The sequence below is a fragment of the Gadus morhua genome, chromosome 8 (assembly GCF_902167405.1).
Source record: "Gadus morhua chromosome 8, gadMor3.0, whole genome shotgun sequence".
Lineage (NCBI taxonomy): Eukaryota > Metazoa > Chordata > Actinopteri > Gadiformes > Gadidae > Gadus > Gadus morhua.
In genome coordinates this window covers 22356027-22367229 of record NC_044055.1, presented here as the reverse complement: position 1 = coordinate 22367229, position 11203 = coordinate 22356027, and the positions used below count along the sequence as shown (strand labels likewise).

Sequence of the window (11203 nt, the reverse complement as noted above, 5' to 3'; positions counted from 1 at the left end):
ACAGGTGATAGATAGCCGCAGAGGGGCGCTGTTGTACCGTGTCCTGTAATGTTACGCAGCTCGCCGCAGCGGGGCGCTGTTGCAGCATGTCCTCTTATGTTCCGCAGCTCGCCACACGGGGACGCTGTTTCACCGTGTTCTTTGGTGTTCCGCAGCTCATCGCAGGGGGGCGCTGTTGCGCCGTGTCCTCTGGTGCTCTGCAGCTCGCCGCAGCGGGGCGCTGTTGCTCCGTGTCGTCTTTCGTCTATGAACTCAGCAGCAGAAGAGAATTTCTGCTCCAGCTGATTCGGTCGCCATCTTTTCAGCGACGTAAACAACACAGATGCCTCCCGCTGTGTTGTTCTGTCGCTTGCAGTACGTGGACGTGATTGAACCGTCGTAGGAGTATTCGAGACGAGACGTTGTGTGATCGGAACACGCCAGTCCCTACAACGGTGTCCTGAGCTCCACGGCTGACAGGTACGACAACCTGTCTGTGAGGACGTCAGCTGACGGCTGGTTTGTTGTCGGCCATATCATGGTGCCATGACAACGCCGCGTCGCCCCCCGCTGGGGTTTAAATGACCGGGCTGCAGTCACGCAGTCGGGTGTATTTTTGTCATTTGATGTTAAAGCAATTGTCCGTTTTCAGTCGTTTACCCTCGCTCGAGGTAGCGTCAACGCGACGCAAAGGCACCCAGGCCATTTAAACATGGCCATTTAAACATGGCCATTTAAACTAGTCCAGTTAAACCAGGCCGTTTAAACCAGGTCGTTTAAACCAGGCCAAACCAATGGTCTGAGATATCCTTACGATCACCTGCCTAATGCCTATGATCTCTTTCCCCAACGCTAAGCAGTCACTGTGTGGTCGTTAGACGGGGGTCCTCCGTGGGTCTCTCAGCTGTTCTTGTGTGTTCGTTACAGAGACGGGGGTCCTCCGTGGGTCTCTCAGCTGTTCTTGTGTGTTCGTTACAGAGATGGAGGTCCTCCGTGGGTCTCTCAGCGGTAGGGGTGGGCAGGTCTAAAGGGGTCCCAGAGGAGGGGGCATTGCTGTGTGACAGCAGTGGCCCCCGGAGAGATGGACCAGGAGTACGAACGACGGCTGCTGAAGCAGATCAACCACCAGAACCTCCCGCGGGACACACAACCGGCCCAGGTGAGGCTCACGGGCAAACACCATGCTACACTATACCTGTGTCAGTTTGAGTCTAAACTTCACTAAGCCTGTACATGTATTGTGGCGGCAGAAGCTCAGGTGGTAGAGCGGGTTGGCTGGTAACCTGAAGGTTGCTGGTTAGATCCCCGGCTCCTCCCAGCTGAGTCGAGGCGACCCTGAGCAAGACACCTCACCCTCACTGCTCCTAACGAGCTGGCTGTTAGTGATGGATTTCATGATTATTTTCCATGATTCAGTTCAAGTCGGTCAGTTCGCCAAGAAGAGTCGTTCAGAATCGTTCGTTTGTTTGTTCATTCGTTCAGTTGCGTTTCCGGTAGCGGTGAATTGAATCATGGAATGCACGGTTCTCAGCCGAGTCAGTCAGACTCAGCTCCTCCCTTGTTCTCATTCTCAAACGATCGTGGAAGTCGGTCATCAATAAACACAACATTACCTCTTTAACCAAACGCAGCGGGAATCGGGGGTGTAGTTGGATGTTTAGCATATCAGCAAGATAATACTTGATTTAGCAATGATGGTGGGGTTCCCGGGTCGCATGCGTGAGAGCAAACAATGACAGTACGAGACAGATTGACAAGATATTCAAATATTTCATTAATCTTGTGTCGCATGACACAGAAAATACGAAGATAGCATGCATTTATCATTTCACTGATATTGAATCGCATTATCATACGCTCGCTCACTAAGCCTCTTCACCACTCAGAGTCAGTGAACGAACAGGGAGTCAGCGACTCAGCGACTAGTGGGTCTGGGAGGAGTCGAGTCTGAGAACAAACGAGACAAACAGGAGTAAAGATTCGTTCATTCAAACTGATTCGGTCGCCAACATCATCTAGCTGTTGCGTTGCATCGCTGAAACCATCGTCGTTGTGTGAGTGATAAATATGTGAATGTTAGGCAATATCAGATAATAATAATCAGATCGTCTTCATTTGCGCGCATGCATGCAAGAGACTTCAGAACATCCGCCGGAACTAGTCAGAAACACGTCAAGTTCCAACCACAACGTCAAGTCGGACACAGGTGCACATCTCGTGGTTTGAACAAGCATAGTTTGGGAGAGGGCATGCCCCTTTGAAAGGAGATATGTAATTTCTCACGCTGGTACTTCCAGGTGATAATACCAACCGACTAGGTCAACGTTTTAATCTGTTGAGGGGAGTAACTGTCTTATGTCCGCATTTATTTGAGACCATATGCACAGAAGTGCAGACGGAGGGAACTCTCGCGAGTTTTTAAAGACATGTGACATGTCGCGTAGGGAAGTTATCACCAGCATTTCTGACATTTTGATCCCAGAATGCATTATGTTATGCGACGCAACGCATCGCATGCTTGATCTCGCCAACTTAGAAAGTTGATGTGATACACCTCTATTAGAAACTAGCCGATAAAAAGTTGATGTGATACACCTCTATTGGAAGCTCGCCGATAGAAAGTTGATGTGATACACCTCTATTAGAAACTCGATGATAGAAAGTTGATCTGATACCCACATATTCGAAACTCGCCGATAGAAAGTTGATCTGATACCCACATATTCGAAACTCGCCGATAGAAAGTATGCTGTGCTTTAACTGCAGAGGACTAGAGATGACTAACGGTGGTTTCTGTCCTGGCGGTCAGTGTGTGGGGGCAGCCTGCAGCCCGCTGAGCGTCAGGTCGGGGGACCGCTACATCCCCACCCGTGCTGGGAGCAACTGGAGTATCAACTTCCACTACGCCAACGTAAGCATGTACACATCTCTCTCCTCGGCACTTGTGTGGTTGTAGTGATTCTAATCATGTTATCTTCCTCAGGAGAACTGTCACTCCCCCAGTCAGAACCACAAGGCCAAGGACGCCAGCACAGAGTCAGGCAAAGGTCAGAGGTCACCGTTTAGTGTCTTATTTTGTAGCTATTAGATAAGGCAAAAAATATGAATAACGATTTTCTAGCTTAGAATTGATATCACGATTCTCTGCTACGATTATTTTCTCAGAAAATGTGATTTTTATTGAACCATGACAATGGCAGTACCAAACGTAGTTTTTTGGCATCTCTAGGACGTTGTGTTTCATAGGGCCCTTTTTAACGGATTAAAGTGCAGGATCAAAAACTGTATGATTTATTTTGTAAATATAGCTTCACATTGGCTTTAATTGCTGGCCTTTTATAACTACTGAACAAACTCCACGCACCTGTAAATGAAGGCTTCAAAAATAATTTAAAAAAAAAGAATAATATCAAAAGTAATTTACAACTCAAATCCACACAGGGGTTAATCAAGATCGCTATTTTATAATGATTTATCGTGCAGGTATAGGCCAGATGTACTTTATTAAACTTAGATGGTATTTAGGTGCTACCTTGCTGTGTTATGTTTCATGGTATTTTCTTAATACTGTATTATTGGATATTGGTTCAAAATATGGGCCTTGATGTGGCCTAGTATCAGCCATATTGTGCAGCCGTCCATTCAACTCCTCCTCCTCCTCCTCCTCCTCCTCCTCCTCCTCCTCCTCCTCCTCCTCCCTCTCCTCCCCCTCCTCCTCCCTCTTCCCCCCTCTCCTCCTCCTCCTCCTCCCTCTCCTCCTCCTCCTCCTCCTCCTCCTCCCTCTCCTCCCTCTCCTCCTCCCTCTCCTCCTCCTCCTCCCTCCTCCTCCTCCTCCTCCTCCTCCCCTCCTCCTCCTCCTCCTCCTCCTCCTCCTCCTCCTCCTCCTCCTCCTCCTCCTCCTCCTCCTCCTCCTCCTCCTCTTCTTCCTCCTCCTCCTCCTCCTCCTCAGACACGGTGGCCTATGCTGCCCTGCTGAGGAATGAGCTGCTGGGTGCGGGGATGGAGGCGATGGTGGAGCCCCACGCCGACGACCGGCGGCAGGCCGTCCTGACCCCGAGCGCACGCAGCCTGTTCAGGGTAGGAGAGGCAGAGGGCGCCCCTCATCCCAGCTCACCGTGGATCCACACAGACCGTATTACTATGATGCTAGGAGAGTTCTGGTAGAATCGGGCTTCACTCCGTGTGATCAGTAAAGCCTCGTTAGTTTAGCCTGCATAATATACAGCGAATGTTGTCCTATGAATCATGGTTACACACGGAGAATTTTAAAATGTGATTTGAAAACAGGTGTCCCCTTTGTCACTTCAGTGAATTTATTTGAAAACAAAACTAAATAAGGGCTTCAATTGTTGAATTAAACTGGTGCTGTGGTTAGTTGATTGTGTTTCTTGTTGTTCCTCCAGTACACGGTCCACACCAAGAAAGTGCCTTTTGACAGCGACAATGACGTCTCCCCCTACTCCCTCTCCCCGCTCAGCAACAAGAGGTGAACACCCTCTCACTCTCTCTCACGCTAAGCCCCTTCTGGGATGGGAGCCCAGGGTCCACAGTCTCATCTGTAGCCATCCTTAACCCCTACCTGCTCCTCAATGACATGGATCTGACAGGGTTTACATTGCAAGGTTTATTCTGTTGCTAGTGTTACTTTTCTATCTTGAGCCGAGCATTTGCCACAAAAAATATGATAATCCTTTGACGGGAAGAAAATCCTAAAGTACTGTATGAGAAGACTAGGCCAACACCTCCTCCCCCTCCTCCACCCTCCTCCACCTCCACCACCCTCGTGACGTGTCCTCCTGGTTCCCCCTCCTCCTCCGCCTTCGCCTCCTCCACCCTGAGGTCTCCTCCTGGTTCCTCCTCCTCCACCTCCTCCTCCCCTTCTCCTGGTTCCCCCTCCACCGCCTTCTCCTCCACCTCCTCCTCCCCCTTCTCCTCCTCCTCATCCCCCTTCTCCTCCTCCTCCTCCTCCCCCTTCTCCTACACCTCCTCCTCCCCCTCCTCCTCCTCCTCCTCCTCCTCCCCTTTCTCCTCCTCCTCATCCCCCTTCTTCTCCACCTCCTCCTCCCCCTTCTCCTCCTCCTCCTCCTCCACCTCCTCCTCCTCCCTGACGTTCCCTCCTGGTTCCCCCTCCTCCTCCATCTCCTCCTCCACCTCCTCTTCCTCCTCCCTGATGTTCCCTCCTGGTTCCCCCTCCTCCTCCTCCTCCACCTCTTCCACCACCTCCTCCTCCACCCTGACGATCCCTCCCGGTTCCCCCTCCTCCTCCACCTCTTCCTCCACCTCCTCCTCCACCCTGACGTTCCCTCCTGGTTCCCCCTCCTCCTCCACCTCTTCCTCCACCTCCTCCTCCACACTGACGTTCCCTCCTGGTTCTCCCCACCAGCCACAAGCTCCTGCGCTCCCCACGTAAGCCGGCCCGTAAGATCTCCAAGATCCCCTTCAAGGTGCTGGACGCCCCCGAGCTGCAGGACGACTTCTACCTGAACCTGGTCGACTGGTCGGCGGGCAACCTACTGAGCGTGGGCCTGGGGGCCTGTGTGTACCTGTGGAGCGCCTGCACCAGCCAGGTGAGCTCCACCCCCTCCTGCACCACGTACACCAAGGGCTCACCACCTTTAGGTTACAAGGACCGCCATGATGGGAATGTTAGTGTGTTAATGTTTGATAAGCCCTAACGTTGTGAATGTTAGCGTGTTAATGTTTGATAAGCCCTAACATTGTGAATGTTAGTGTGTAAATGTTTGATAAGCCCTAACGTTGTGAATGTTAGTGTGTTAATGTTTGATAAACCCTAACATTGTGAATGTTAGTTTGTTAATGTTTGATAAGCCCTAACGTTGTGAATGTTGGCGTGTTAATGTTTGATAACCCCTAACATTGTATATGTTTGCGTGTTAATGTTTGATAAGCCCTAACATTGTGAATGTTAGTGTGTTAATGTTTGATAAGCCCTAACGTTGTGAATGTTAGCGTGTTAATGTTTGATAAGCCCTAACGTTGTGAATGTTGGCGTGTTAATGTTTGATAAGCCCTAACATTGTATATGTTTGCGTGTTAATGTTTGATAAACCCTAACATTGTGAATGTTAGTGTGTTAATGTTTGATAAGCCCTAACGTTGTGAATGTTAGCGTGTTAATGTTTGATAAGCCCTAACATCATGAATGTTAGCTTGTTAATGTTTGATAAGCCCTAACGTTGTGAATGTTGGTGTGTTGATGATGGTCAGGTGACCAGACTCTGTGACCTCTCTGTGGACGGGGACTCAGTGACGTCTGTCTGCTGGAACGAGAGGGTGAGCTGACAGACAGGGAGAGTGGAGCTGTGAGTGAGTGAGAGAGAGAGGACCTGTGAGGGAGGCGAGTGAGTGCGAGAGAGAGGACCTGAAAGAGAGCATGTGTGAGTGAGTGAGTGAGAGAGAGAGGACCTGAATGAGAGCATGGGCGAGTGAGTGAGAGAGGGAGGACCTCAAAGAGAGCGAGTAAGTGAGTGAGTGAGTGAAGGTGCGACTGAGAAAGAAGAGAGTGTAAGAAAAAATATTTATGATTGCCTCCGCTGTTCCACGTGTGCGTGTGTGTGCGTGTGCGTGTGTGTGTGTGTGTGTGTGTGTGTGTGTGTGTGTGTGGTGCTTGCAGGGGAGCTTGGTTGCCGTGGGAACACACAAGGGCTACGTCCAGATCTGGGACGCCGCCGGCGGGAGGAAGCTGAGCAGCCTAGAGGGGCACTCCGCACGCGTAGGTCAGTGACGGCCAGACCAGTTAGCACCAGTTGATACCAGTGAGACCCAGGGGGAGACGGATGGTTGACCACTACGGCTCTGACCCCTCCCCCCCCCCCCCCCCCCTCCCCCCACCGGTCCAGGAGCGTTGGCGTGGAACGGCGAGCAGCTGTCGTCGGGCAGCAGGGACCGGGTGATCCTGCAGCGGGACGTGCGGAGCCCCCCAGGGGCCGAGCGGAGGCTGCAGGGCCACCGCCAGGAGGTCTGCGGGCTGAAGTGGTCCCCGGACCACCAGCACCTGGCCTCAGGGGGCAACGACAACAAGGTGGGGGCAGAGAGGAGAACTAGTGGGTTGAAGGGGTGATATCACGCTACTTCTACTTCTACCTTTGCTTTAGACCGTTATGCAACGTACGTATTAGGGCTGTAACGGTACACAAACTCACGATTCGGTTTGTATCACGATTTTTGACCCACGGTTCGATACATCCCACGATTTTTTGAAATTTAAAAAGCATTTTATTTAAACAACACTTATGTACCAATTAACTTAATGTAACATTTAATAACAAATAATTTGGAACACTGAACAGATTTGAACAGAAAGAATACTATTAAAGTATAGCTAAATGAATAAAGAAATAACGTGTGGGAGGATGCTTTTTTGAAATGTTTGGTTGGTTTAGTCAAATATCCTTATTAGCACTACTTATTAGGCTATGTAGCTTAAATAATGACATAATCAGGCCGTATAGAATGCAACATGTTTAATAGCCTAACTTTCAATAGACTGAGAAAAACCTGAAGGTCATGAATGTCGCAATAACGAGGCGTTACGAGTAGCATATGTGTGTGCGCCAGAATGGCAATGTGCGTATGCGTGTGTGAGTGACGTCAGCGAGTGAGTGGACGAGCAAGGAGAGCGAGCGGTAGCGCGTGTGTCTAGTGAAGAAGCGAACGAGTCCGGTAGAATAAAGTACCCATCCTGTCAATAATCGGTGGCCGCTTCATTCCGACCTATAAGCAGACAAACTGCCAGTCAAATCACACAAAACACTAGAGACAGGATCACACAGGCCCCCTCTGGATAAATGTCGTTCATATCGCATATGAGCGCTTCGACGGCTGTGGAGAAATGCGATCCTCCGTAGCCACGGAGGATTGCAGTCGCATACTTACGGCATCGATAGGAGGGGGCGCTGTCAGCAGACTATTATCTAGACAAATTATTAGCAAATTTCAATCGGACAATTTGACCGCAGAGTTAAAAAGGGCGTATCGCGCTTCTGCCTTCTCACACCGCGAGACAGGATCGTGGCTTTGAGTATCGCGATTTTCGGTTTGATACGCGTATCGTTACAGCCCTAGTACGTATACATGTTTCCGTCTGCTTAGCTAGTCTGAGCGAGGGGGGGGGTATTCGGCCCACGAGAACGCCCCTCAATAAGTGCGTGAAACAGCTTGTTTGCGCTCAAGCCTTGCCTCTGTATTAGTGTGTTTTCAGACTGTGTAGTGGGCGGGGCTGAAGTACAGAAGTCCCGCCTCCCGGCTACCCGCAATGTTTGCAACTTCTCGGGGGTGTGAATTACAGACGCACGCGCAAAGCGTTCGACCAATCGCAACTGAGTGGGCGTGTTAACCAATCACAGCAGACAGGCTACTGCCGTTTTTGAAAGACGTTGAAATTGGTTTTGCAGAGATGAACAGTGTGAAAATAACAAGGGTTATTTTAAACATACAGGAATGTAACCTCCTTCTAGTAGTACCCCCAAATGCAGTTATTAACACTAAAAATGAACCCAGCTAGAAAGAGGTTCTGGGTTCGATCCCTCAAACATTCGACGAGGCATCCAAGCACGACATAAAATGATTTTGGATCGCACAATCCACTTGATCACGCACTTACGGCTTGCGACCAACAGATTAAAAACCACAGTCCTAAAGAACTAAATAGCATTAACAAACAGTATCATTGCTCATCATTATCAGATATTGGAAAGATGTGCAATATGTGACTCGATGTGTCTGTCTTTAAATGTGTCTGTTCTCACATTGAGCTCCACTTTGGAAATGAGCGGTCACCACTAGAGGGCGTACCTCTGAGGTGTTCGGTGATTCCTGACGATGAGGTGAAGCAGGCGTGGTAAAGTGCTCCGCCGTCTCCCCTCCAGCTGCTGGTGTGGAACAGTTCCAGCCTGCTGCCCATGCAGCAGTACAGCGACCACCTGGCGGCGGTGAAGGCCATCGCCTGGTCCCCGCACCAGCACGGCCTGCTGGCCTCGGGCGGGGGCACGGCCGACCGCTGCCTGCGCTTCTGGAACACGCTCACGGGCCAGCCACTGCAGAGCACCGACACGGGCTCCCAGGTCTGCAACCTGGCCTGGTCCAAGCACGCCAACGAGCTGGTGAGGACACACACACACCGACGCACACACACAGGCTAGGAGGGGTTGACTCCCAGCCAAAAGGTAGGGGGTTCAATGTCCCGTGTAGGCATCAAACACCTCTGTGTTTGCCCCCAGGTCAGCACACATGGCTACTCTCAGAACCAGATCCTGGTGTGGAAGTACCCCTCACTGACCCAAGTGGCCAAGCTCACAGGACACTCCTACAGAGTGCTGTACCTGGTGAGTTTCACTGGGACCGCCTACAATCCAAATCAAATGATGTTTTCCAAAAAATTGGAAAAGACAGATTGATGGATTTTCCATTCTATCTGTGCAGTGTTTGTCACATTCTGCAGATTTGATAATCATGATTCATCAAATTACCCCCCCCCCCCCCCCCCAGGCTGTGTCCCCAGACGGGGAGGCCATCGTCACCGGAGCCGGAGACGAGACGCTGCGATTCTGGAACGTCTTCAGTAAAACACGCTGCACCAAGGTACAGCACATGTTTAGTCTACTGTTAAACACCAAGGTACAGCACATGTTTAGTCTACTGTTAAGCACCAAGGTACAGCACATGTTTAGTCTACTGTTAAGCACCAAGGTACAGCACATGTTTAGTCTACTGTTAAACACCAAGGTACAGCACATGTTTAGTCTACTGTTAAACACCAAGGTACAGCACATGTTTAGTCTACTGTTAAACACCAAGGTACAGCACATGTTTAGTCTACTGTTAAACACCAAGGTACAGCACATGTTTAGTCTACTGTTAAACACCAAGGTACAGCACATGTTTAGTCTATAGTAAAACATAATGCACCAAGATACAGGACATGTTTAGTCTACAGTGAAATATGTATAGTTAAAAAATGGTTAGATAGAACTACAGTAGCTCCATTAGTAGAAGGTATCCTGCAGTTCTAGCAAACAACTCATTCACTTTCCTTTATTTGCATGCCGGAAAGTATTATATTATGTATATTCAGTATTATATTTTTGAATATCATTTTATGTTATATTTGTTTATCCTATATTGAGTATATAAGTATTATATGTGTTATTTTGTCATACAAGTATTCTATTAATGTATATACTTTTTTTATGTAAGTATTATATTTATCTTTATCCTTTAGTTATACAATTATTATATATGTCTATTATTTGGTTATATAAGTATCATATTTATGTATATTATTTGGTTGTATAAGTATTATATTTATATTATATATTATTTGTTTTTCAGGAGTCCAAGTCGGTGCTGAACCTGTTCACCAGAATACGATAGTCCCATGGTGGGGCCAGGACCTTCTCAGTAGGAGACACAGACCCCAGACACACACAGACCACCATTCTACTGCACTACTAGAGCCCTTCTGTGTCCCAAGGAAACCTTCTCCATGCACCTGACCTCACTTCCACAAGACTTTTATTTTGAAAGAACCCTGGAGGCTCCACCACTTCAGCCACGTCCGCCTCTCAGAAGACCTTCCTGCTCTGTTGTGGACGTGATGGAAAAACTCTTTCTTTTTTTATAATTTCATCAGTTAGTTGTCATGTCTGAGAGAGCTGCATCATGAAAATGAAATCATGAATCTGGAAATCATGATTTGACATCAGGAATCTGGAAATCATGATTTGACATCATGTCATTAAGTCTCGAAAAGACATGTAATGTTTTTAACACTGTGCTTCTGATCATGTTTTCTTGTATGTTCTGTGGCACGTCAATCAACACAACCACAATGAATAAACATCTGCACCATGCACAGCTGCACACACGGCTGCAAACACTGAGCTCTTTTGTGTCTGTGTCTGTGACTTAAAAGCATTGTCTGTAAGAATCCATCTCCACGGGGATAGACAAGAACGATCGTAACCTAATATTATCCAAAATCAAACTAATGAAACACTTATGAAAGAACATTTTTGGTTGTTATTTTCTGTCCCTTCCCTTTTTCCAGTAAATCAGTCCTGGTTGAAATATAACAGAACCACCAGCGCCCAGGCTGTGCTACGCAACGCAGGCTGGGAATGACTCATTTATAAACTTCAATTATAACCTGGTCATATATTGGCAATTTCAAGAAATGTATGTCTGTGAAATTCCTACACATAGT

At 48.5% G+C, this 11203-nt stretch overlaps 1 protein-coding gene across 1 annotated transcript; it reads left to right on the top strand.

Annotated features, from left to right (window-relative positions):
* The first annotated feature begins 243 nt into the window (after nt 1-243).
* fzr1b (fizzy/cell division cycle 20 related 1b) lies at nt 244-10881 on the top strand. Its single transcript, XM_030362710.1, has 14 exons — nt 244-459; nt 958-1138; nt 2789-2890; nt 2963-3026; nt 3929-4056; nt 4383-4465; nt 5363-5546; nt 6208-6273; nt 6614-6716; nt 6840-7021; nt 8868-9101; nt 9219-9323; nt 9487-9579; nt 10330-10881. Exons 2-14 carry the CDS (start codon nt 1061-1063, stop codon nt 10369-10371), a joined length of 1464 nt encoding a protein of 487 aa, XP_030218570.1. The 5' UTR covers nt 244-459; nt 958-1060; the 3' UTR covers nt 10372-10881.
* The last annotated feature ends 322 nt before the right edge of the window (nt 10882-11203 follow it).

Coding starts and splice junctions, on each gene's coding strand:
- fzr1b (XM_030362710.1), top strand. CDS start 1,061: ATGGACCAGGAGTACGAACGACGGCTGCTGAAGCAGATCAACCACCAG. Junction 5,547..6,207: donor GGAGCGCCTGCACCAGCCAG/GTGAGCTCCACC, acceptor GATGATGGTCAG/GTGACCAGACTCTGTGACCT. Junction 9,324..9,486: donor CCTACAGAGTGCTGTACCTG/GTGAGTTTCACT, acceptor CCCCCCCCCCAG/GCTGTGTCCCCAGACGGGGA.